This window comes from Tachysurus vachellii, chromosome 21, assembly GCF_030014155.1.
Source record: "Tachysurus vachellii isolate PV-2020 chromosome 21, HZAU_Pvac_v1, whole genome shotgun sequence".
NCBI lineage: Eukaryota > Metazoa > Chordata > Actinopteri > Siluriformes > Bagridae > Tachysurus > Tachysurus vachellii.
The window spans coordinates 8,057,593-8,085,259 of record NC_083480.1 but is presented as its reverse complement, the minus strand read 5'-3'; the positions used below and the strand labels follow the sequence as shown (position 1 = coordinate 8,085,259).

Genomic DNA, 27,667 nt, shown 5'->3' with positions numbered 1-27,667 from the left:
TATCAGCATGCATTCATGAAGCAAATCACTATCATTACTCAAGACATTACAAGGCCTCTGAACATGGAAGCAGAAGTGCACTACTGAACTTTCAATTTAATGTTAATATGGACAAAATAGTAAAAGTGTGATTAACTAGGTCAGTTGATGTGTGGGTCTTTGATAGGCTTTGAATTAGCATGAGATCACATACACTGATTACAATGCAATGATTCATTGAGATGTATTTCAGTTGTTTAATAGAAAGATTATAATGAAACAAAAATGTACATTTTGGTCACATTTTCTGTGAGATGATATGTATGAGAACATGACAGTCACATCATATATGCAGCTGCTGTAAACAGATTGAACATCGACTCCAACTGTAAATAAGGTAATAGAAATTCAGGAAGTCCACTGATGATAGTTTAAGATAGAGATGAACCTTTACATATTTTAAAAGAAGGGTACAACTTACAATAAAATTTACAGCAAAAACTTCCAGTGCAAAGACAAGGGCCTGAGGTGTAGAAGGGAATATTAAGAATGAATTATCAACAATGTTGTATAAGGGAATATAGTGCAGGAAAATATAAGCAAAACATTCCCAGTGCAATTTATATATTTATTGTGCTCTCTCGTGTAATTTATTTAGAATAGTTCTACTAGTTTACATTAGTGTGACTAGGTGTGGAGCTGTCAGGTGTTTCCCTGCTTGCTGTTCTCTGAGAGTGTTGAAGTAGTTGGCGTTTGGTTTTGTTCTGCTTGCTTCTGTCTAGCCTGGAGCTCCTTCACCTCTGCCAGAACCTCTCTTGCTTCCTCCCAAGAGGAGATTGCTTCCTGTAGCAACCGTTCAGTCGCTGCCCTCCTACTTTCCCAGTCCAGCAACTCTGTAAATGTGTCGGTGTCCTTCATCCTTTTAAACTGGGGCGAACTCAAAAGCCACAAACTAGGTGACTCTACGGCCTTTGAATAGGGTGAATTGTTGCTGGTGGAAATGGGTGACTCTGAACCCTTGATATAGGTCAGATCAATACATTTCATACTGGGTGAGAATGAAGCTTTTGAATCGGGTGAATCAACACTCTTTGAACGGAACTGGTCCTTGTAGTGAGATGACTTTGAGGATTTTGAATGAGGGGAATCCTTCCCTTTGACACAAGGAGATTCTTTTTTCTTAGAGCTGGGTGAATCCTTGGCCTTAATTCGGAAGGGAGAGTCTGTGCTTTTCCCATGAGATGAACTATGGGAGCTGGAACTCTTAGACAAGGGGGAATCTGAGCCCTTTAAATGGCACAGCCATGGGGAGTCTATGCCCCTCAGATGGGGATAGTAACCCATTCGTCCTTTCTGGGGCTCCTGCCCCTGGATCTCCGCTAATAGTTCCTGGGTCCTCTGTAGACGCTGGGTGATTATGTCTTGAAGGTCGCTTGTAAAACTCCTAGTGTTGTCCAGTGAGCCACAGTGAATTCTCCCAAGGGCTACAGGTTTCTTCTTTTGCTGAGGAGTATGAGTCTGGCTCTCGTGGCTCCGGGAGAGTTCACTCTCACGGGGCAGGCTACTGGTCTTCACCCTGCCCTCCATGGGAGTGTCTCGGGGTCTCGAGACATCAGTACCAGCACGCCTTCGTGCAGGAGCCAACAAGTCAAGGTTTCCCCGATGGTCCTTTACCCACACAGCATGATCATGTTCCAGCATGCCAGCATCCTCCTCATGCACAAGGTCCAGAGTCAGCATCCCATCTGAAGAGGTCGAGGCCTGTGGATGAATCATCAACATCAAGCTCACAACCACTGAAGAATTATAAGGACATCCAGCTCAATATCACTGAAGTATAATTTTTTAAAATGTCATATTTCCTTATATATTGGTTTTATGGGAACATATTTAAAGCTCTATCAGTTTATATTAGAAACTCTTCAGCAAAGGGATCAGTACTTCTCTCTCTTATTAACTGACTTCTGACTGAGGACAAATCAATACTGAAAAGTCACCCACCACAGCCATAAGATGACCCCGAGTGGGCAAGCGGCGCCCAAGGGGGATCTTAGCGCGGTCACGTGTTGGGTGAGACAACAGGCTGTCCTCCTCAATTATAACCTGCAAAGACATAAAAAGTAAAGGTCTGGATGAAGTGGTGAAGAACCTTAATCAAAAGTAAGTCAATATCAGACAGATGTTGTTCATTTTAACAAGCCCCTTTTGGGTTAATTATTGACAAGACAATAAATGGTACAGTGGTTAAATCTGGTTCTAAGTGCTAATTAATTGTACAAGTTTATTCTGTAGACGACATAGCAAACTCACAGCTCCTTATATACTACATTCTCTACAGAGGAGTTGATTAATTCACAGACTGTATAAATTCACATGTGAAGTGTTTTCACATTTCACAGAAAGTGAAGCGTTACCATTGCTGGGACTACACAGTTCACAGCTAACATTGAAGTGTCTTCTCAGCAGATTTGTCTTAGCTTCTCAAAATTGGAAACTAAATCTAAATTGGTAAGGATATTACAAAAATGACGTAATGGATGACATTTGTTTTTAAAAAATGAGATGGTTAAAGTTGCTTATCACTTTAATAAACTGAGCTCATCTGATTTCTGCCTATCAATGCAACCACGTTTATGTATGATATGATTATGGTAATGAGGCTTAGCTAAAATGAGTTTCAAGAATACACCTACTAACAGAAACACTGCTGACAATTTGCAATTTCTTCAAAAATGTTTGCAGCTCTAGTGCTTTGCACATTCTTCTAAAATTATTACAAACACAAACCTTTCTATGCAAAAAAAAAATAATAATTAATTAAATAAAATAAATAAATAAATAACTGGGTGAATGCTTGGGGCTGGAAGAAGTCATTAATATGGACAAATCATGTAAGAAAAAAAAACAGAATAGAAAAGCAGACACTGGAGTGAATGGGAGGAAGTGGGAGCATGTGATCAAAGAACAATTATGGGAACAAATATATAAAAATAAAAAATCCAGAAACAAAGAGCACCAGAGGGAATTTATTAGGTTTAAATGCTTACCTCATCCAGAATGCGGTTTTTGGCTCTTATAATGGCTATGTTCAGAACATTGATCCAAGACTCTTTTTCCTCTGGACTAACAGCCAAGAATACAAGATTGGGAGTCTAAAAAAGAGAAAAAAATTAGAACTTTTACAAGACTGTGTGGTTTTGGTGAAAGTTAATATATACTGTATATATATATATGTATGTACATATATATGTATTTCATAACAGAAACTGAATCATCAACAAAAATGTTTATTAAATAGCTTTTATAGCAGTGCTAAATGAATTACTGAGTGGAAAGAAAAATATAAGTACTGATAAGAGATCTACTTTGTGTGAAGCCTAAAATCAGGAAATTTCAGGCGTAAAACAGTTCCGTGTATTGTATCTAAAATCATAAAATTTAATACTTAGAAAAGAACTACAGATGGGTGACCCTTAGTACGGAAACACTCCCTCTTTTAGCAACACACACACATACATACACACACACACACACACACACACACACTTTCCCCCTCATTGTTAGAGGCAGCTGTACGTTTTACAATAGATCAGATACAGCATAATCAACTACAGCACATTTTACATCCAAGAACTATAGTGTAAAAGACAAAAGGACATACTCCATTTGGACCTACTCCTTTCTTTAAAAAATGACAGATTATACATTTCTAGAAAAAACAATCCAAAAACCGTATGCATTGTATGATTTTGTGAGATTAAACACACCAAACCTTGACAATAACCTGACTCAGAGCCAAGAGAATGACAATACACTGACAGATGCTGAGATACCTCAGGTTGAGGGTTTGCTGTTGTGACAGAGCAATATAGTGTAGTCAAAAACAGGATCTGGACTATAGTCCATTATGTATTCTGTCTTCTACAGAGAAAAAAACTCATTATTCAATAAGAAATGTATGTTTCAGTCAACAGAAGGTACTGAAAAATCAAGTGAATTTTAAGTGTTTTGCCTGCAGGTGAAACGCTTTCAATTCTAAGGTATACTCTTGTCTGTCTCAGTCAATTGTAATTACCATAACTCATTTTTTGGTGCATCAAAAATAGCTTGGAAGCAGTTTTCTAAACAGACAGATAGGCACAACATCTGTGTCTGCTTTACCTTCAGAGTTAAGCGTAACTTAAGTGTAAGTATTAATGATATTGGTGGTATAGTTAGGATCCCTACCACTGATAACCCATGATTTACTTCACTGTGTGTGTGTGTGTGTGTGTGTGTGTGTGTGTGTGTGTGTGTGTGTGTGTGTGTGTGTGCAGTGAGGACTCACTCGGGCCCCAGGCTGCCGGCAGCGCAACAGAGTGAACTTGCTGTGGTTCTTCTTGCTGCGACTCTTGGCTTTTCGGACCTCCTCCGATCGTTCGTATTCAGCCAGGTCAAACACTTCATGTGTCTTACCATCATTCTTCATCTGCAAAGAAGTGTCGGGGGAAGCACAAGCTGTGAGCACAAATTACCCTCTCAACCACATGGAAGGGTACAAGTTGTTTCTCATGTGTCGAATAATTGACAGCCATCTGTGTCCTTTTCACATGGTGACTGTGCCGCTGACAGTGGACCACAGCAGGCCACATCGACTGCAGCCTGAGGGACAGGGATAATTACTGATATCTGTTATCATTAAGCCCATGCTGTGACAGTGAGGACTCAAAGCTTAGTCTTCACAAACGCAAACTGTAAATGTATGAAGAAAATGGAAAAAACCTTTGTTCAGTAAAAACAGATCCAAAGTTTATGATAATAAAAAAAAACCCAGCTATACAACAGGAATGATGTGAGGGGGGATGGGATAAAGATTATGACTGAGAGGATTCAAAACGATATTAAAGAGGATACCGAAGAAGCAGCTATAAAGACAAAGAGACAGCATGCATATTACTAAAGAAGCTTTTCAGCACATTTGGAGAGACACATTTTTAAACTAAAATATTTTTTAGAATTAACATAGAATTAATAACATCTTAACATTTTATAAAACCTCATAAACTGCTACATTTGAGTTTCTTTATACTACATGTTAATTTCTAATTCAAGATCAGTTTTGAACTCACTGTAAAACACAGATGCTTTAGAGTGGACATTGTGTTTCAGACAAAGGCGAGTGCTGTTCCCAACTGGTTTAGCTCTTCCTATTATTCTGCCTGTGAGGTGGCTGTGAAAATGCCTCATTTATACACAGGTCAATCCTCATTTAAGCTGGCTGAGTGAAAAAAATGGATATATTTATTAAGTCTGAGCAATGAGCCAAAACACAATATCTCCTCTGGGAGACAACAATTCCCAGAGGACCATGGTGAAATCACATGGGATCACTGTGAGACCAAGACACAAAGCATCTGAAATGAAAGATATCAAAACCACCTCTATATGGCAGTGTTATTGCAGTGACCCCGGAAAGATGGTAAACTGGCAGCTACAGCGTACAGACTCCGAATTCTGTATGGTTACTAAGTATTCACCATAGCAACAGAAAGGAGCAACAAAGGAATTAGTAAGTAGGTTTGGTCCGAAGATCAAAGCGCTCAAATTTGATGGACCATCGTATCAGACAGCATGCAGACTGAACGCACCATCTGTATAAAGGCATCATAAAATATACACAGAGGGTATACACTTTTATCAGAAATGGAGACAAAATTCGACACATTTATTCTAGAAATCTGTATATTCCTAGTACTATACGGATAACCTCTTTCCTCCTTCTTAACTGGGCTCACGTAGTTAAAACTCACAGTACACTCGGTTACAGAGAATGTAGGAGTAATGATTTTATGTGGTAAAAGTTCCCTGTAGGAGGTCACCAGGGTTCTCTGTATCACATCAATATTTTATTCCCATGCTGTCAGGCCAGCGTGTTTCAAAAAGGGGGCCATCTTGATCCCAGGATTAACCGTCTAAAAATAACTTGCTAACCAACCAACCTCATAGACAATGGGGATTGCAATTAAGAACAAAAAGCATTAGGAGAAAAGCAGGCACATTCAAAACTGTACTGTTAGTGGCTTTGTTTGCACTGGTCTTCTAAACATGCGTTTTAAGGGACTAGAAATCACAGTATAATGTTTCCTGAATTAATAGTTTCTGTTACAGCATCCGCTACAATTTCATTCTTATTAATTGTAATGTCATTACATGATTATATTATTTCAAATTATGGTTCAGTGATATGAAAAAAGATGCTATTCCACTATTTCAATGCATTTGCACAATTCAGTGATGGGAAATATATCCAGACACATTTAATATACTTCGACTGCATTTCCAGTGCAAATGGATTAAAAAAGGAAGTATTCATAAATACAAACATATACAGTATATGTTTATATGAAGTACTTCTAAAAAGCCTTTAGATAAATCAGAAAGTATGTTTGGAGAAATAAAAAGGATTGTATACCCAAGAATTATATACCCTTATATACCCAAGAATTCCATACCATTTTTCATTGGCCAATAAACTGATCCTGGAGACAACAACCCCAAACATATAGATGAAATCTTGAATCATCATGAAATCATCCATCCACCCATCCATTTTCTGTACCGCTTATACTACACATGATGATGGGGACCCTCGAGTCTGTCCCAGAGGATTCTAGACCCTAGACAGGGTGCCATCTCATTACATTCCACAATCATACACTCTTCCACTTACACACTTTGTACAATTTAGAGATGCCAGTCAACTATGTGTTACATTTCTTTAAGGAATTGAAGATGATACTTGAAGGATATGTATTTTGAAATTGTTAGTGTATATACTGTAGGTTACCCAGCAAAACATTGGTGCTGCAATTAAAAATAAACCATTTAAGGTGAATTAAATGATGCTTTTAATTATTTATTACAGCAGTGCAAAACCTTAATGATTTTTGGACCATAGCCACAGGATTTTTGGAAACAAAGGCACAGGATCTCAAGAGTGGCTTCTCTTTAACTATTTATTTAAAACTCTTACAAACCAGAGCAGTGGGATTATGTACACACAGTCTGTGCGGAAAGCCTTCACAGGGGAGCAATAGAACACACTGCTATTAGTTTTTCCTATTAGCTGTAGTCAATATAACCATGTAGCCTGCAATTACATGTCCAGTTTTGTTTTTTGTTTGTTTTTGATTTATTTTTTTTTTTCCAAAGGTGTAAAATGGATTTTGATACTTTTTAATTCCTTAATTTGATATGGGAAATGTTTTTAAGTCTGTTTAGCATTACGTCGTTTTAGCATTGATGTGACTAGCTTCCCCATAAAAGATATTTAATCCCAAGCATCTGCTACTCTAAATGAATTAAATAAATGCGTGTAGCTCAAACTGAAAGGTCATGATTCACTGTATGAGTAATTACACTGCTACTGCAATGACTACATTAGATAACATTTTATACCACAAATAATATCTCATGCATAACTGACCCACTCCTACTGCTGTATGGTGCGGGTTGTGTAATACATTTACACAAAAAGCTTTTGGAAACACCAAATATGGCATAACCTATTATCCTGACACTTGTGTAGCCAACATTGAGACTACATCCAGCAACTTTAAGCATAATATCAAGCATTACTTTTTCATTTTTAAAAACAATAGCATCTTAAACAGGACGTACAACATACAGTCCTCCAGTATACAGTTTATCAATGGGAACAGACACTATCCACAACATAACTGCCCATTTCCATCTCACATATTTGCACTACATCTTACAATAGAAATGGTTCTGTACATTATAGTTACACTGAATGCACTTATCCTTTAAATTCTAAGGGTTGTTTGCAGAGAAATATTCAGAATATTTCGATTATAATTCAAATAATTCAGATTATATGCTATAAAACAAGATGTTGCCAAGTCATTTAGTGATAACTAGCCCACCCTTGTAGCTTTGCCATTAACTGCCCTGCCTGCTGCATTTTCCCTAAACAAGGGGCAGCATGATCCATGCCTCAGTGGGTCTCTGGCAATACTCATTCTCTGTCTTTGACCAAAACATGCAATAAAAACTAGACGCACACAATAGAGCAGTGAGTAGGCTGCCTCATGATTGCACAACATCTAGGAAGAAAATAACAAACTGAACATCGACATATCTGTCAAATGAATTTTTTTAATTCATGGAAGTCAATTTCAGCTAAATTTAAAATGTATGAAACTGAGTGAACAGTAACTGATACAAATATTGGGGCTTAATAGTATAAATCGTATATGGCACATAATGTGAGCAAGAACATCCCTTTTATCAGAGGTAGATGGTGTGTAACATTTCTCTCTACGCCTAGTAATCAAAATATATCATATAGTTACTTGCACTGACATCATGCTGGCAGGCACTGGCCTGTAATAAAAATAGTAACATGTAGTGTATTCTGCCACTCAGTCGGGAGATCCAGAACCCTGTACCTTTCACTCGCAGACACCTGACAGCCAGCACCAGCAGCATGATGCAACCCACTGACACTCTCTGCTACTGAACAAAAAAATAGCTCTGGGTGTTTGAGTGCTGAGGTGGTACTAATAGAAGGTAATATAAAGCTTATACACCATTTAAACCACTGAAATAAGGCAGGTAAATTACAGTACGTTGACTTTTAACATGGCCTCATGTTATCATTGGTTTATAGGAGAGGAAAGAGACATAAAAATACTAATAGTATTACTAATATACTGCACTAATAAACTGCTAATATAAACCATAATATAAATATGCCACATAAACCAAGTAAGGTACTTTCTCTATTTAAATAAAAAGAGCAGTACATATTGCTTTTCCTTTGCCTTGACTATACATCCAGTTGCTTGCCAAGTTCATTTTTACAAAGCTAAATAGAAAAAAAAATAGAAATAAAGATAATTAGGTTGCAAAAATCAGCTTCTCATCACATAACACACATCGTGTGTACTTGGCCTGAGAGTGAAAACAGTTGCGAACTATCAAAGCAGCTCTTATAATAACCTAAATGGCTTGTCCTCTCTTTATTCTGTGTAATTTGATCAATTTCTTAAAAATAAGTTGAGCATTGATAACACTGTAGATTTAGTTCAATTTGACTCAAAGGCAGCAACCATTTCCTCTACCACTTACAGCAGAAAAATGACTAGCTGTGGAATTATAATTATAGGATCATCAGTGTGCTGTTAACTATCCTTTCACTGACACGCTGGAATGAAAAGAGCATTTGAAGTTAAATATGAGCTCAGTGTTGCAAATGTATAAAGCGTGCATGTGTGTATGGTGTGGCCTTGCATTCAGAGCTTTGGGGATCCTTCTTCACAAAAAGGGGTGCAGCTGCGCCTTTGATCGGCTAACGTGAGTACTCCCAAATGTACCTAATCCAAAAGTCTGCAGCTGAATTTGTAAAGACTGGGGGCCATGCAGAAAGATTTTAAAATGCAACTGCAGTCTTCATAAGAATAAAAGGCATGGTCCTGACTGCAATGAGGAGAGCCAGCTGTAGAGAGTCTTCTAATACTGGAACAAACCCCTGTGCTGTCTCCCAAAGTGGCAGAGCTGCAAAATTAGTCACGCTTCAGGCTATGATATATATCTGCTACACTTCTGTGCAAATTACTATCATTTGCATCATCTTCTTAACACTTTCTGTTAGGGACATGTATGTATTGTACTATAAATTTGTTTAAAACATGTCACAATGCATTCATAAAACATTATACACAGTATCATTTCTGAAAATACATTGCACTTTAATAAAAATATGTTAAAATCACTACTTCTCAGTATTGTTTGTAAGACCTTATAATGCTAATTTCAAAGAAACCTGGATTCAATTTTAACAATCTATTATTCATTGTTTATTTCTGTCTTCAATATATATATATATATATATATATATATATATATATATATATATATATATATATATATATATATATAGAGAGAGAGAGAGAGAGAGAGAGAGAGAGAGAGAGAGAGAGAGAGAGAGAGATAGGGAGATGTCTACAGGAAGCTGAACTCGCTCTCGAACTTGCCTCCACTTCCCTTTTCTGCCCCAGGCACCACAGATCTATGAACCCAACACACCCCTCCCACATCCCCAGGTCCTTCCACTCCCCCCTCCCACTAACATACGACAACATGCACCAGTCACTTTGTGCAGCATTGGTCTGCTCATTTTTAACTTTATTTGCATATGCCTTGCACTGTTTTATTTAAATTCCATTGTTAATATTATGCACTTGGGACTGAGTGAAATACAATTTCAATTCTCTATGTGTATGTACTGTACATGTGGAAGAGTTGACAATAAAGAAAAATTTAACTTGAACTTGAACACCTTAGGGAAATATAGAATAGCAGATCCACTTACTGGGATTTGTTGTTAGGTGGGAGGAAAACAGAGAACCATGAGGAAACTCACTAGGAGAGATACAGGACCTCCACACAGACCTGAGCTCATGGATTCTGAAGCTGTGAGCAAAACTATTCGCTACAGCTCCATGTCACCCAAAATCATAATTTCCATAGAGTTGTCCAAAAAAGTAAATGCCATGTTTAAACAAAAGAACATGAAATATCTTCAACAGAAAACATGTGCCTCTGTTTGTTTAAAAAAGCCATAGGTTTATAATGTTTTTCCTGCATCAACCAAATTCTGGTAGATGGCCAGTTCTGAAGCAGATACAATTTAAGCTACAATATTCAATGAGAACAAACCTCTGGGAAATCACAACAGAGAGGATGGTTAAACTAACTACCTAGGGCCTTGGTGTAGGCGACTCAGAACTGATCTGGACTGACAAAAAGACGGAAAGAGGAGCACATGCGTATGCATTTGCATCATTATGTATCATGATTCCAGAAATTCAGAAAATCAGACTCACATCTTTCTCAAAAATATACAGATGGTCACCCTTCAGCATCACAAATCGATTTCTCCAGATTTCTCTAAAAATGCCTTTGCCACAGAACTTACGGATCCAGCCCACTTTGTCTGGCTGCGTGGAAGGTGGTGTGGCATCCTGAACACCCTGTTAGAAAGAGAGAGGGAGAGAGTAAATCTGGACTTATATCACACAACAGAGGAATTAAAGTGCTGGGGAAACTCTTTTACACAAAGACTCTTCTATAAACCCACGTACACAGCACGGTGCTGCTGAAAATTGACTTTAAGGGTGTGGTCAATTAACTTACATAATTAAATGTTGATTACAAAAATTATTTAAAAAAAAAACAGTCCGAGGTATAAAAAGGAAGGTTCCGTGCTACACGATAGATAAAGCAAGACAAAGGGGGTGACCCTAGTGATATCATGTACTCTGTTTATCATGTAAGAGCATCACCCTAAAAACAATATAAACAGCATCTCAATATTGTAAGATAGCATATATATGTTTATATTCATTTCTATTTGTAAACTTTGAAATATATATTGTATATAAATGTATATATATATACACTCACACACACACACTATGTATATACTATATACTAAGAAATAAGTAAGTATATACAATATACTAAGGAATAGCATATATATGTTTATATTCATTTCTATTTGTATATACTAAGAAATATATATATATAGTATATACAAAAAAAAAATATATATATATATAAAATCAAATCAAATTTAGTATATTAGTATAAATTATAGTATATACTAAGAAATAGCATATATATATATATATACACACACACACACATATATACATTTATAATATATATATATATATATACATATAGTATAGTATAGTATAGTATAGTATAGTATAGTATAGTATATATACATATTCAATACCCCAAATCCCCATAAGACTGCTGCAGGAGGTTGCTGGTAAAATAAAAGAGTAGGTTTGTTCTTACCCTTTTCACCAGATGGCTCTTCTTCATAGTGAACACGAGTGAAGACTTTATTTCCTGAACTGATCCCGTTTATCTTGTAGAAATCTGAGCAGTGGAATTTGTTGTATTTCTTTGTGTGCACTCGAGGATTAGGAGCGTTATAACGCCGTCACAAGCCGCTCCGTCTCCAGACTGTCTGGTCGGCTCGTATAGTGAAGGTTTACAAATCGCGGGCACACACACTCTCGCCATTGGCTTTTGGGTGGATCCCTGAGAGACGCTGCGAGTTGCAGTGAAGAACATAATGAGTAATAGGACCGGGTTTATAAACGAACCAAACTGCTCCCCCTACCGGCTACATCAGACTAGTCCTGGAGACTCCAGACTTAAGTTTGACACAAATCTACTGCAGTCTTACTGTGGAATGTTTGGAAAAATTCTCCTGGAATAAGAAATCCACTTCATTAGTTAGATCAGTTGGGTTAGATTTGGGCTGAATTCTGCACCAAGGCAGATCTCCAGGAACAGGATTGGTGACCGGTTTACAGGGTCTGTAAATGGGAAGCTGGATTAGCAGTGAATGCATTTAATCAGGTCAAGGAGATATATCCGCTTACTGTTAAATAATGTTACTTGTCAATTTAGAAACATAATTTGGGTATAATTTTATTTACAGAAATCAGTAAACGCAATTAAACATGAATAATTATTCTCACTCAAAATGATATTTTCACTGATACATTAATTCTTTAATCTTCTGTAAATCCTTTGCTTTGTACTTATGGGCAATTAGAACCAGCAAACTGTCTAACACAATTTTTGGTAAATAGAGAACCGAGAAGCAGCCCACATATACACAGGAAAAATATATGAATCTTTAAAAGACACACATACAGTATGTTAAGCATAGAACTGGGGCTCTCAAGCTGCAAGCCAGGAACACCATCTGCTGCACCAGAGCTCCCATTTTCCCTTCATGTATATCATCTACTTTATTTTTTATCACAATCAGGAGTTATATACCAAAGCATATTTGTTAGGAATTAACTTAGTAATGGCACTTAATCAGAAACATAATCAGTGATTTTCCTTCTAAAGAAAGACTACACTTTGAAGAAATATTTTAATTTTTTTTTTTAATCATAGGAACAATCTTACACAAGTTCAGTGATTACCAATACTGTCATTTTCATTTATTAAACTTAATTTATAATTAAAATAGTCATCCTTCAGGATATCTTAAAGTATGTCACACTGTACAACTGCAAAGAGAAATCATAAAGAAAAAGAGCCACACAGGACAGTTACATTAAACCCATATGTGATTCAAAATAGACAAAAACAATCTGTTTTCATAACCATACATTACATTAAATGCAAATGCCCATGTGTCCATTCAGTCATCACTGAACGATCATGTGTAATAAAAAAAACATAAGCATTATAATGTATTTAAGATACTTTATATAATATATAATTTGTACTACCTTTCTGTGTAACCTCTAGAGACTGTTGTGTGTGAAAATAGCAAGAGCTCAGCAATTTATTTACTCAAACCAGCCCATCTGGTACCAACAACCAGACCACAGTTAAAGTCACAGAGATCACAACTCATAATCTGCACGATTTCACATATTACACTGCTGCCACACATTTATATGATTGTATAACTGCAAGTGTTTCTATTAAAATGTACAGTGAGTGTATATAACCATTATACAATTACAGGAAGAATTTTTTTTTATTATTATTTAATTACAGCAGCATGATATATACACACACAACTATCTTTTTAAATCAGAAGGGGAAAAAATGTATCTCTGTACACATGGGCATTAGAAACATTAATGTAATATATTTGTAGTTCAAATATTAAAAGACAGTCTGACTATACAGTAGATGCCTCTTATTTTAGTTTCAGTGGAAGAACATGGGTATCTACCTTATTTACATTCAGATCAGACACGATATACATACAGGCTGTACAGTCACGTCTTGGGAGGAGCTGACAGTGTTCTTGTTGTAGTGCTGTCATAGTGATTACTACTAAACATCACTGATCCATCACATGTACAAACACACACCTTTTGTTTTGGACACAAGAAATCATTTCAGTTCTTTCTCTGACTCACAATAAGGTATATTCTGGACACCGGAGAGAGGAATGTCTGAGACAAGTGAGATGGAAACATGAAAGTAGCTTTCAGCTCTGAGCACACACAGCACAGTTTATATTTATTAAGAGAACTACTGAGGAGCGTTCAGCGCCTGGTTGGTGGATGCACGGAGACTCTGTGTGACCCCCTGTCTCCTCCATGACTCAAGCCAACTGCTGATGTCACATCTTCCAGGAAGCTGTGAAGAAACATTACTATGTTTAACACAGTCAAATCAGTAGCAACATTCATAGTAATCAGTGTGTTTTGTGATGCATCATATCACTGCTATCGATTTTAGTTAATCCTGGCTAAGACTGGATTCCTTGCTTCCACATGCAATTTTGCATCTATGAGCTATCTCTGCAGAGGAAAGGTGAAGATGAAAATAATGAAAAGCTCCTGACCTCTTAGTGTTGTGAATGTTTGTTCCTCCAAGCACAATGCGAACACCTGGCATGGTGCGGTTCAGGTTGTACACAGTCAGTGCTTCTTCATATGTGGCTCCACCAATAATAAACACAATGATGTCCTGTGGTCTAAATCAGAGAAACCCAAAAAATGAGAAGTACAATAACTACATCAATCTGCATTTATAACTGCATATGAGATGAATAAATACTAAATAAATAAGGAAGTTCTCAGAAGGTCCTCTGAAATTGCTCTCTTTTCATTTTACACATACTGCGATATACTCATAAATAACTGAAAGCTAGATGATTGCTGCAGCTCACCATCTCCTCAGAGAGCGTACAGTCTTCAACAAATAACTACACAGCTGACAAGAAGTGTAGCGGAAGTGCTATCTACTTACGCAAGTACAATATTTTTGCTATAAATTTGCTATAAGTTAGCAAACCTTTGGTTTAATTAATTACATAATTAATTAATAATTGTTTAGTGTTTAATTATTAAATGCCATATATTTAATATAAAATGAATGCTCCCAAGACATTCTCAGCATGTGACACATCTATGCGCTATGCTAGATAGTTGTTACAGTAATAATGTTAATAAAGATCCAACCTAATTTTTTCATTAATTTAATCCCATAACTTTAAAAAAAAAAAAAAAAAAAAAAAGAGCCAAATCGTTTGGTGCGGTTCAGCTGATGTCATCTCCTGGCTTCAAGGATGTTTTGAGGATACAAACTGGAATTTATTCAGATATGTGAACTTCTAAAACTGCTAAAACTGTACATCCTGTTCATTACACACATCTGAGTAAAGCCATGTCATTCAAATATTACTGTTTGACCATCAATGCATATTTCATGTGTAATCCTAAGCTTTAATAACAACAATAAAATAAAAATAACAATTGCATCAGAATGCAGACATTTTTCCAGAGCAAAGTGCTTCATTACTTAAAACTAAGTAATGTCCAGTGCTTTCTTTTCTCACTGACCAATCAGGTTGCAGTTCAGGAGACACGTGATAACAACCAACAACTATACTCATACTTACTACAGTTAAACTATATGCTGAAATAAATATGCCAATTATTTTTATTAGTGATAAATAAAATATTAACATAAATATTAATTCATTAACAGCCAGAACTGTAGCAGCAGTGTTGTGGCTATAATGTGAATTGAAACATCTAGCGCTTACAGTTCTACAGCTACAGTCAAATAAAGCAGATAAGAGATGTGAGACTAAAATGAAAGGATCACAGCTATAAAAAACAGAGGCTTAGCCATTTTATATCACTGTGAACTGATGCATCTGAGTGTGTGCTGTATGAACCTGTCCCGCAGAGAACTCGGCCCGAGGTAGGGGAACTGACTGTCCTTCAAACGACCTTTAATTAGTTGATCCAGTGTGTCATGCAGCAAAGGCTGGTGCTGGGTATAGACATTCTCAACACCCTACACACACACACACACACACACATTCAGTCAGTAGGACTATACAGAATGAAATACAAATATACTGTAGACAGACGTCCGTAAATCTCAAGTTTACTCTGTAATCAGTTCACACAGACTCACAGTAATCCATCACAACCTCTATGTGTAAAATGAGTTTGGAAAAACACTTCACTTGAGTACCTTGAGTCCTTTGAAAAACTGTTTGGTGATGGCCACAGCATCTGTAGGAGTAATGAGATCACTTCCTCTGACCCGTTTGCCTCCATACTCGATTACAGCTTGTACCATCTGTTGTGTGGGAGGAAAAGTAAAACTAGATTGTGTCGAAAAAACATTGTCATGACTCAGTTTAGCCTTAATTACTAGCATGATTGCTGTCGATAGCAACAGACTCACCTTGCGGTATTTTTCAGACACACCTCTCCTGTTTAGATCGTCCATAAGACTAGGCAGGATGCTGCTGCTGTGTCTCTCATAGCGCAGAGCATAAAGCATCACCAGACGCACCGCATCGATCTCCGCCAAACGTGGGTTCTGCAGCATACGTCGAACATTCTGCAAGAACACGGAAACACCTTAGAAAATGTGACCAACAATAAAGCAAAGCCTTAAAACTCAAACCAAAGCAAGAAATGTCTTTAATCATGTCTTTGTGCTTTTTGTCACCTTTGCTCCACTTCGGAAGAAACAGTCACAAGAAAGCTGTGTGTTTTCACTTTAGCTTCAACTGTGAGGCATGTGTTAATGAGTGTGAGTCGTGCAAGGTACCTGCTGGGCGTTAGAGTGATCATTCTGGCATGCAAGCTCCTGCTCCACCTCAGACACCTCCATTAACTGCCTCTCGCTGACTAGTCGTGACAACTCGCCCACCACCGTCACATGCTTGGATACCGTGCCTGACATCTTCTTAAACTGTGGATAGTTATCCACGAACGCCTGCAAAGAGAGAGTGGAGGAATACATGTAAAATTGTGGCACTGTAAATTCTTGTAAAGTACTGACTAACTATCAGACATCTGCAAGTGTCTTCTTTAACCAGTACCGTACATTCAATCTTTAATGATACATTCCCATTGAGTACAATAACAAACTTTGAAAACTCATTGTTTGGCTGATTTTAATGTGTTTGTCTTTAATGTGTTTCTACAGTCTTGTGTATTTACTGTTAACCTCCAGAGTAACATTCCTACTTACTGTAATGAGATGGAGGGGAAAAAAAAAAGACCCACGAGTTCAACTAGGGAACAGACAGTTCTGGGGTTGTTCAGAGGATTAAAGGCACAGTGCCTGTGGAAAAGAAACAGCTGCATCCAGAACTAAATAAACTGACTTCTCTTAAGGTCCTCACCTTCATGTCAGTAATAGACTCTAGTTTCTGTTGGCCCTTTGGCTTTTTCTTCTGAAAGTCCTCCATCAAGTTTTTAATGTTTGTTCCAATCTCACCAAAGTTCAGGTACATGTTCTGTTTAAGAGCAAAAGCAACAGGTAGCGATAGTTCATACTTCATACCATGACATATTTCTAAATAATAATGAGCAAAAACTCAAAAATAAAAAGGGATTAATAAGTTTTAGAATCTGCATTAACCCTGATTGGGTCAGTCTAATAATAACTACATCAGTCTAATAATAATATCATATTAGCATATCATATTAAAATTATTAGTCTAATAATAATAATAATAATAAGTCAACAAGAAACATTTTGAATCATGCAGTTCTGAGTATTAAATCCTGAAGTACGTACATTAGCATAGAATTCATCATTCTCTGCAGACAGCACCACCTCTCTCAGGTCTTTATTAATGCCAGGCACTCGAGACAAATCTATTCGGTTGTTGTTGAGGCCAAGCAGCTCATGAACCATTGCCTGATATGTCCACTAGAGGAGGAAAAGTACAGGCCAAGCACAATATAAAATATACAAAATAAAGACACACATACACACACATACACACATGCAGAAATAGAGTATAATGAATGCTGCTGGTTCACAAAGAAAGGCAATTCTGCTTATAAAAGTATTAAACATTTAATATGAGTAGCATCATCTGAACATTGGCCTCTACTGCCCTCCAGTGACCATAACCAATAAACACAACGTAAGCTATTTACCTGGTTAAGGAGGGGTGTGATCGCATCATCACTTCGATCCAGAATCAGCAGAAGAGGGGAAACTTCAGTTTTCCTGAAGTCAAACAGTTCATACTCCTTGCTGATGATGTGCTTCAGGAACAAGACAAATGTAAAACATGTGATTTATACAGTAATCAGGTGTGCCGTAAATGTAGAGTACAAATACAAACACATTTCTGCGTGCTATTTACATTTTCTCTAATTATACCACATCGTTTTCTTTATAATTATGAATGAAGTGATTGTAGGACTGACTCACAGTCTGAGAAAAAAGAAATTCACAAAAAAAAGCACAACATATCAATAAAACAGAACAGGATTGTTAAGTCGTCTCTCCAGGCAGCAACATAAGCATTATTTCAGAATCCAAAATTTCCAAAGTCACACTTGTTGCAATGTCATTTCAGACATCCATGATAGCCACTGGATAAAAATACCCTACAGAATTAGAAATACACCGGCATAATCCCAGCTTACATTTATGACTTCTTCGAAATAGAGCCCTCTAAAGTTAATCGTTATACCAAAGGTTAGAAAGGTTCATCCAAACTGAAGTATTTTGTCTGAAGTGAGGTCTAATAAAACACATCATACCTTAACACTTTCAGCCAGTCTCTTGGCCATGTCAGAGGACAGCTGGTAACGAATCATAGGACACTTCTTTAAGGCCAACAGCACAGAGGTCAAACCTTGAGTGACACGCGGAAGAACGCTGGGATCCCAGCTACGACCCTGAGGAAAAAACAACACCACAGACACACCACATGGATCAAAAACAGTGGAGAACTGAGAATAAGGAGAGTTGGTTTGACTCAACTAGCATTAAAACGTTCACCTGAAATACTAATGAGCACTTAAAAGGTGAAACAGCTGGTTTGGTGTCATGTATGTATTTTTTACTAAAATATACAAAAGTTTATGTGTTATTTCTATATTATTGAAAATATGGCATACAACAGGACTGCCATAGCCCATGTCTCCTACCCTGGATATTCCTTGTAGATTGAGGGAGAATAGATGAGGATTCACAGCAATGAAGTCTCCATAGAACTCCTAAAACATCAATATATTTGTTAATCCCAACTATTAAGGGAGATGAAAAGATAACATTGTAAATGAGACTCACTGACCTGCACCTCTGCAACAACCTCCTGCTCATCAGCTTCTGCCAAGGCCTTTACTTCGCTCTTACTGATGACATTACTGAAAACTGGAGGAAGAAAATCTCAACGGTGTGAGAATTATGCAATGACGTTGGAATAGAAGTCTGTATATGGAAATATGGGCTATGCACCAGACAGTGCTATTACTTACAGATAAAGTAGACGCTGTACTTGGGACGTCGCAGCTCCTGAATCAGATTTTCTACATTATCCTAAAGATTATAATAACATTTTGTTAAATGTGTGATCATGCCTTGTGTATAAATAAAGAGAGAGAGAGAGCGCAAGAGAGAGAGAAAGCAGGACACAATCACAATCAGACATTTACACAATACAGAGGATGTAAATGTGCCTATAATGCATGTCTTTGGACTTGAAAACCCTGAGTACAACAGTATTTAACGTATCTAATGTGTGTGTGTATATATATATATATATATATGTATATATATATATGAATATGAATATATATATATACATATATATATATATATATATATACACATATATATGTGTGTGTGTGTATATATATATATGTATATATATATATATATATATATACACACACACACACACACACACACACACACATACACACAGGTACAGAAATGATATGTTTATATTGTGCTGTGCAATGCTCTCATCTTTTTTTATTCCTAACACATCCAATAGGTTTGCATTTGTATTTCTTTACATTAGTAAACACCAGACACAATCTAAAAGGAAATCAGAGAACTGATAGATAACCCACAGAGACAAAGATAACATGGGAAACTCCTGAAAGAAAAGAGCCTCAGCACTGAATTGACCCAAAGACCCTACAGCTGTAAGATGGAAATGCAAGTCTATCTATTCATCACTAAACTCCAATGTGTGTTGTTATTAACATAAGAGTACGTAGTGTAATTAGAATATATAGCATATATAATAATAGTGTGAGAGAACAATGGCTTCGATGCCGAAGTGAACTCGTTCAGCCCCGACGCATGGGGACCTTTCTGGTTTCTTCCTTTACCGTTCAAGGGAGTTTTTCTTCGCCACAGTCACCTGAGTCACCTCAAATTTGCTCATTGGGGATAAATACAAACACATTTAAATATATCTGATATTAATCTTGAAATTTTGTATTATATTAATCTTTATATGACTTTTGTTTTATGTTTAAGTTCTGTAAAGCTGCTTTGAGACAATGTCAATTGTTAAAAGCGCTATTCAAATAAATTTGAATTGAACTGAATTTGAATTGAATTGAATTGAATTGAACCTTTCAGAGTTCTCACTGAAGCCTTCAGAAGGAGCGGAGCATACAGTCAAGATGACTTCAGAAAAGACTGCAGCTACAGATTTTCCCGAGCAGAGAGATCACTAATCCATACAGCGTTCTTTACGAACCCAGTCTAACGCCACAGGTTTTATACTCTTCCCAGGTTAAATGATGTTAATCATTCTCTAATAAAAGCACAGGCACCTTGGTTGGTCTCAGGAAGCAGATGGCCTTCAGATGTTTCATGTTGTCACGGTTTTGTGACTCAATCCTCTCAAACAGATAGACTTCCTTCTGCAGGATCTCAGATTGTGTGTAAACCATACTCACGATGCTGGTCTGTGATGGAAAGAAAACAAAGTGGTGGTAAATTAATAATATCCCTCATTCCTCAGCCATCCCAACAATGGACTCTTTTCTTTGTCACGTTCAGGGAAACGCTTCTGCTCCATAAAAGCAACCACAGAGAGAATGAAGAGAAGCTTCTTCTTGCAGGCCATTCAGAGTTTAAACCAGGAAAAACCCAGGATCTAGTACTGGACCTCTTTCTCCATCTTCACTGTTTTTCTGCACAACCTTTTTTGCACTATGACACTTTAACTCTGGACTTGCTTTATACACTCTATACACACCATAATACATATTAAGGACAACCATAAAAATGCATTTATATATATATATATATATATATATATATATATATATATATATATATATATATATATAAATATATATACACATTTTATTTAAAGCCGCCTTTCTGAACACTCAAGGTCACCGTACAAAAAACAACAAAGACAATCAAAATCGAATAGCTACATTGCGATACAAATTAGACCAGCAGTACAAATTATTGTGTAGAATAAGCTAAACTAAACAGATGAGTTTTAAGCTGAGATTTAAATAATGAAAGAGAAACAATATTACGGAGTTCAGATGGAAGTGAGTTCCAGAGCTGAGGTGCAGAGTAACTGAAAGCTCTATTCCCCATAGTTACAAGACGGACAGAGGGAACAATGAAATGAGTGGAAGAAGAAGATCTAAGAGTACGAGTTTGTTTTGGAGTATGAAGAAGATCAAGAAGATATGAAGGTGCAAGATTGTGGATAGCTTTAAATGTTAGAAGAAGAATTTTATACTTAATACGAAAAATAATGGGAAGCCAATGAAGCTGTTCCAGAACAGGTGTAATATGATGGATAGAGGAAGTACAAGTGATAATGTGGGCAGAAGAAACTGCCCGCATTATGTATGTGTGTGTACATACATACATATATATATATATATATATATATATATATATATATATATATATATATATATATATATATATCACATACACACACTATTTTTCAAATATATTTTCATATTTTATATAGTTTATACTTTATTTATCTATCTCCTTTTGGTTTTATTTTTTATCCCTAATTAATTTTATCCCTAATTGCATTTCTTTTTCCTTTTTATGCTTAAATACCGGACAGTTGTAAAAAGCATTTCACTGCATGTCATACTTTGTATGTATGTGTATGTGACAAATAAAATTTGATTTGATATGATTTCCTGCCTGGATATGTGTATATATCTGAGCTCATCTGAACACAACAATGCCAGACAATAAGGAGACATTGTACTATCTGTAGACCATGTTGCATGGTGATATCTGGGTCATATTACAGTAGATTTATATACTTACAGTTTCTTTATCCATGAGCAAAACCTTCATTCCTGGTCCACTGCTTTCTATCATTTTGGTGATATACTGCTTAACAGCTAAAGTCACGTTCATCTTGACACCAATCTCCTGTACTGTGTCTATTTAACCAAAATAGTGACTGAATCTTCAGCCTTTAACCTGTAAACTCTGTTATTTCTTATTATTTACCGCGTATCTGATGATTTTGTTGACAATGGAGGAAAACCTCAACGTATCATCCGTGAAAGCGGATTACTTCCGGTTTACAAAACGAACAGTAATGATGATCTGAGATCTGTTCATAGAGCCATCGGAGGAAGGGTTTTTGTAAGTCTCAACAACGTCACAACTGATCTTGATTCAGCTCTCAGGCTAGCAAAAGGCTATCCCATAATGCAACGCGCCACCGTAGCACAGACCAAATGTAACGCCATATTGGTAAGGTAGCTGAGCGATTATTAGGGGTCCAAGCACTTACTACCAACTTACTAATTCTCTACAAATGAATATAATGCTTTCAAGACTATAATGCGTACAAAAAAAAAAAAAAAAACAACAGAACCAGTCAATAAAATCCATATTGTATGGATTTTTTTAAAATCCATATTGTATTCAGTGTGGTTCTTTCATTTTAGAGCTAAGGACTTGTTAAGCTTCAGTTTACACAGCAGATTTATTTAGCTTCAGTTTACACTGCAGAAAAGCGAGTGTTGTGTGCATTTGTACTGATGGAAACCATATTACTAATATTATACGTGAGAATTAAAATACCAAACAGGGAATCTAGCGGGAAAACATCGCAGAGTTTTAGTTAGTTAGCGTATAAAGCAAGCACCAGTGTGTAATTACTACATAGTGTGCAAAACAGCATGTAAACAGTTTGATGGATGTATATTGGTAGTGTGTATTTGGTGTAGGTCTGTGCAGTCCATACAGTTGATGTGCATGTGTGTGTTGTGCTCAGTACAGTTCAGTTAAGTTATTGAGGAGTCTGATGGCTTGTGGAAGTATGCATGCTTAAGTATATGCTGTCTTTGTTCTATGTAGCACCATGGTGTTGGAGAAATGTTGTCTCATTTCACTGTGTACTGCAACAGCTATATATGGTTGAAATGACGATAAAAGCTTTAAGTAAAAATAAGTACGCATACTTATGTTTTAAGTATGCGTACTTATTTTTCATATATTTTTATATATACTCAAAAATTAAGTATGCATACTTAAAAAATAAGTATACATACTCAAAAATTAAGTATGCATACTTAAAAAAATAAGTATACATACTCAAAAATTAAGTATGCATACTTACTTTTTGAGTATGCATACTATGCATACTTATTTTTTATGTATTTTTATATATACTTAAAATTAAGTATGCATAGTGTTGCATAGCATGCATCTGTGAGTAAATATACACAAAAGTCTGCAGTCACAACACACATACACACACACACACACACACACTCGCTGATTCACATGAAATAGCAAAGTATTAATAATTACATTAAAATAGCTATAATAGCCGAAGCATGTATACATATTTTTAAGCATGCATACTTATCTGTACACAGATGTCTATTGGAAAGCATATTGTTTAATACCAGGCAAGATTTATTCATAATCTATATAGAACATAGTAGGAAAGGTGTGTTTCATTTGAAAAATATATATGTATGTAGTACATTAAAAACGGAAACATTAAACTAATATTAAAAAACAGGAACAGACAAGACATGGGAACTTCCTCATAAGGAACATAGGAAGACAAAGCAAACTGATGTTAAGAACTCAGCAAAAAATACACTGCAGGCATTCAATGGTGATGGAAGATCTCTGATTCTTCAGAGCTTGTTGGGGGTCAGTCTTCTTCTTTGTAGCCTACCAATTGACAGCTCACATCCCAAAGTCTGACTGCAGCAAGGTCATCTTTAGCCTCCAGTTGTGGGTCCTTCAACTGACAATCGCTGACAAACAATAATCATATTAGAACTGTGATCAAATTTATTTTAGTCTCATATTTACACACATGCTCTCATCATTAATTCGTAAATTTTTCTAGCATTTTTCAATTTGCAGATATCAAATTGTATACTACAGTAAAAAGATATAAAAGAAAGCCAAGAAAATATTTCTTGATGCATGTGCACGGATATGATATAAAAGTAATATAAAGTGTTTTATCATACAGCTCTCTCAATGCATAGCATCATTAAATAAGATCATAAAATGCAATTCATTCATACACTGTGCTTTATATACATTTAAATTATATACAGGACATAATCATAAACCCACCTAAAATAGCAACCACTGTATTTTTCTAGCCCCTCAGTAACAGCGCAGTAGATAGAGGTCTGAGCTCCCTGCTTAGGGGTCTTCATCAGGAGGAGGGCAGGAATCAATAAAAGGGTGCTGAGCACATAGTGGCGTCTCTGTACATACCGGCCCAATTCAGTGTGGATCACTCCAGGGTGCAGTGCGTACACTGTTACTCCAGAACCTGATTAGGACAAAAACAATCCAAGCAAATTATATTCAAACCTAAAATAAATGACATTATTAAGCTGATATATGGACACATTTAAAATGCATTATAGAAGTTGTGTGTTTAAACCTTTGGTCCGACGTGCTAGCTCTCTGGTAAAGAGCATGTTTGCAAGTTTGCTCTGTTGGTAGCTAACCAAGGAGTCATATGGCGTTTTGGTGAAGTTGAGATCATTAAAATGGATCTTTCCTAGAGAATAAATAACTGAATTAAATAGATTAAAATTGCAGAATTCTTAGACATAAGGGACTGTTACATTTTTGGTGACATATTGTACATTTACATTTTGGTGGTATATTGTAAAATGTAAAAAATGCTTACCCCCTTTATGAGCAATGCTGGATACGTTGACCACTCGGCTAGGGGCAGATGTCTTCAGCATGTCCAGGAGTAATACAGTCAGGAGGAAATGGCCCAAATGATTGACAGCAAACTGAGTTTCATACCCATCTACTGTTAGACTGTGGGGACACATCATCACTCCTAATAGAGAACAGCAACAGTGTGTATAGGTGTGTGGGAGTGTGGTTATTCACTCGGATATATTTGTATTCAATCAATCTTGGAAATGACATTCTTACAATATATAAGGATCTTTTAAAATCCATGTAGGGGGTTAACAATTTAATTAATGAAACTGACAGAAATAGTTTAGACACGTCAAAGTCTCACCTTATTATTCAGTAACAACCAAAGAATTATTTTAATAGCTATAGTGAAATTGAAAGAGAACAGTATGAAGTTACAAGATTGAAGAATAGAAATGTGGACCGGGCATTCTAAAAATGTTTGCTGTAGTGTATTGCACACACGTATTTGCACACTTTTTGCACACAAATTCCCTTTCTATGGATCATGATTATACAAACATACTTCACCATATAATGTAGAATGATCTCACCAGCATTGTTGATTAGTATGTCCAATCGGTCTTCTGTGGAGATGTAATCCTGTGCAAACTGTCGTACTGAACATAAGGAGGCCAAGTCCAAATGCCGTACCACAACGTTCCCATTTCCTGTGGAGCAGCGTATCTCTTCTGCAGCTTTCTCTGCTCTTGAGAGGTCTCGACAAGCCATTACAACACGTGCTCCTAAAAGGCATCAGAGACCTGAGTTTCTATTTCTGTCCTAAGTTTCTATTTCTCTCTCACTGTCTTGATGGAAATATAACAATTGTAAGGTTGTTATTGTGGTTACTAGATATGTTTTTACCTCTCTTAGCCATGTCCTTTGCAGTCTCTTTTCCAATGCCAGTGTTGGCACCAGTGATGAGAATAGTCCTGCCATCTAATCGCACACAACTGTAGCAAACTCCACCTGCAATCCACTTTCTCAACACAGCCAAACCTGTATTTCATATAACATGATTACACACTCACTCAAATCTGACTGCAAGTTATTGCTTGCATATGATTAATCTTGAACACTACTTGTACAGAATTGTTACAGCACAGGTACACTGAATAATTTCTTGCACACTGAGTCACAAGGTCCTTATGGAGCAATTTTTCTGAAGCTGCCTCACCAGATTAACTCTAATAATCTCCTGAAAATGGAAGATTCAGCTTGAGTATTGAATAAACCCTTATAGAGCTTAGAATTCTTAGGTCAATCCTTTATATATCTCTTCCTGTACTTTCAACACAGCAACAAATCATAAGGTTACATGAGAATAAATATCTAACTTACTAATTACTGTAGCTGCAGTTATTGCCCCATATTTAACCAGATGGTTCAACTTCATGTAGTCCCACAGCTGAAAAACAGAGATGTAGAGATTCATGTCGTATGTACAGAGGAGATCTCAGTGTTGCCATCCAACAGAGTTAATATCCCAGCTCTTGCCTACTCATTATATGTGCCTTGACTGTATTGTTTCAACCTTGCACAGAGTGTAAATACATCTAAGCACCTCCCATGTGGGCAGGGTTAAGGTTTTATAAGCGGATTATTCCAAGATCATGTAAGGCGGCATGGCTCATGGTCATCCTAGTGAAAATACTGAAAAGCAGAAATACTGATTAAAATGATGCATAATATATAATCAGGTCCTGTCAAGGCACATGTACTGCATACATTCTAGCAAAATACACTTTATTAGTTATAACTAGTTTGTATACAGTCTGAAATGATCCAATCAGCAAATCATGTGGTATCAGTGCCATGCAAAGAACTTAATCAACTGTCCAATTTTTTAAAGAGTAGTTATCTGAGGTACCATAGTCTCTCTGTCGGGAATGAACCATTCTGGCCTTTCTCGTTTGGTTTCTCTCATCAGCATGTTCTAGGCACAGAACTGCTGCACACTGGATGTTATTGTTTTTTCCACACCAGTAAATAATTACACATGAAAATCCCTAGAGTTTCATACCAGCCTTTCTGGCACCAACAACCACATCTGAGTGTTATTTTGTTATATAGACCATTCATTCATCTTCACTAATTGCAGTGGATAAAGAGCCTATCATCTCAGAAGCATTACATTCATTCATGTCCATTCAAACATAGGGCAGGTCAGTGTGGCCAGTATGCCTACCTACATGTTTTGGACAGTGGGTGAAATCCAAAGACCCAGAAGAAATCCCGCATGAACAAAGGCAGAACCTGAAAAGCTGCACACAGGCAGTAACCTGAACTCAGAATTGAACAGGTTACCTTGTAGTTGTGAGGTGATGCTTCAACCTGCTCTGCTAACATCTTTCATTGTTTTATTGTATGTACAAATGCTAAAGTGTGTACAATGTGATCAAGTGTTATTAGTAATATTACAAATAGAAATCACTCTCACATGGCTCACAAGGCAAGTCAATATAAGACACATTCATGATATAGAGAGCATTATTGGATCAGAAGGAAATTACATCCAGTTTTTCAGACCTGTATCAGTCTCAATATTCACTACTATTACATTGGTACATACTTATAATGAATATTAGCTTAACATTTAACCAAAAGGGAAAAACAGGATACCACTGAAGATAAAACTGTATTTCTGTAGTTTGTT

General features: G+C 36.6%; 3 protein-coding genes across 4 annotated transcripts; all 3 read right to left on the bottom strand.

Annotated features, from left to right (window-relative positions):
* Positions 1-222: 222 nt before the first annotated feature.
* Positions 223-12,110, bottom strand: plekho1a (pleckstrin homology domain containing, family O member 1a). Of its 2 annotated transcripts, XM_060897386.1 has the most exons (6): positions 11,851-12,110; positions 10,869-11,015; positions 4,307-4,447; positions 3,027-3,131; positions 1,981-2,082; positions 223-1,740 (listed from the first exon to the last, which is right to left on the bottom strand). In XM_060897386.1, the coding sequence occupies exons 1-6, from the start codon at positions 11,875-11,877 to the stop codon at positions 682-684; spliced, it is 1,581 nt and encodes a 526-aa protein (XP_060753369.1). In that variant the 5' UTR covers positions 11,878-12,110; the 3' UTR covers positions 223-681. The 2 variants fall into 2 exon arrangements, with proteins under 2 accessions (XP_060753369.1, XP_060753370.1); XM_060897387.1 differs by lacking the exon at positions 1,981-2,082.
* Positions 12,111-12,948: 838 nt separating this feature from the next.
* On the bottom strand, positions 12,949-22,377 carry vps45 (vacuolar protein sorting 45 homolog). Its single transcript, XM_060897662.1, has 15 exons — positions 22,117-22,377; positions 20,625-20,759; positions 19,308-19,368; positions 19,124-19,203; positions 18,978-19,046; positions 18,588-18,725; positions 17,973-18,083; positions 17,605-17,739; positions 17,207-17,320; positions 16,627-16,794; positions 16,255-16,413; positions 16,039-16,146; positions 15,734-15,855; positions 14,393-14,524; positions 12,949-14,184 (listed from the first exon to the last, which is right to left on the bottom strand). Exons 1-15 carry the CDS (start codon positions 22,207-22,209, stop codon positions 14,091-14,093), a joined length of 1,719 nt encoding a protein of 572 aa, XP_060753645.1. The 5' UTR covers positions 22,210-22,377; the 3' UTR covers positions 12,949-14,090.
* A 1,313-nt stretch (positions 22,378-23,690) lies between these two features.
* zgc:153441 (retinol-DH_like_SDR_c domain-containing protein) lies at positions 23,691-26,544 on the bottom strand. Its single transcript, XM_060897152.1, has 7 exons — positions 26,353-26,544; positions 25,876-26,010; positions 25,563-25,754; positions 24,983-25,144; positions 24,731-24,850; positions 24,412-24,616; positions 23,691-24,080 (listed from the first exon to the last, which is right to left on the bottom strand). The coding sequence occupies exons 1-7, from the start codon at positions 26,444-26,446 to the stop codon at positions 23,975-23,977; spliced, it is 1,014 nt and encodes a 337-aa protein (XP_060753135.1). The 5' UTR covers positions 26,447-26,544; the 3' UTR covers positions 23,691-23,974.
* Positions 26,545-27,667: the final 1,123 nt, after the last annotated feature.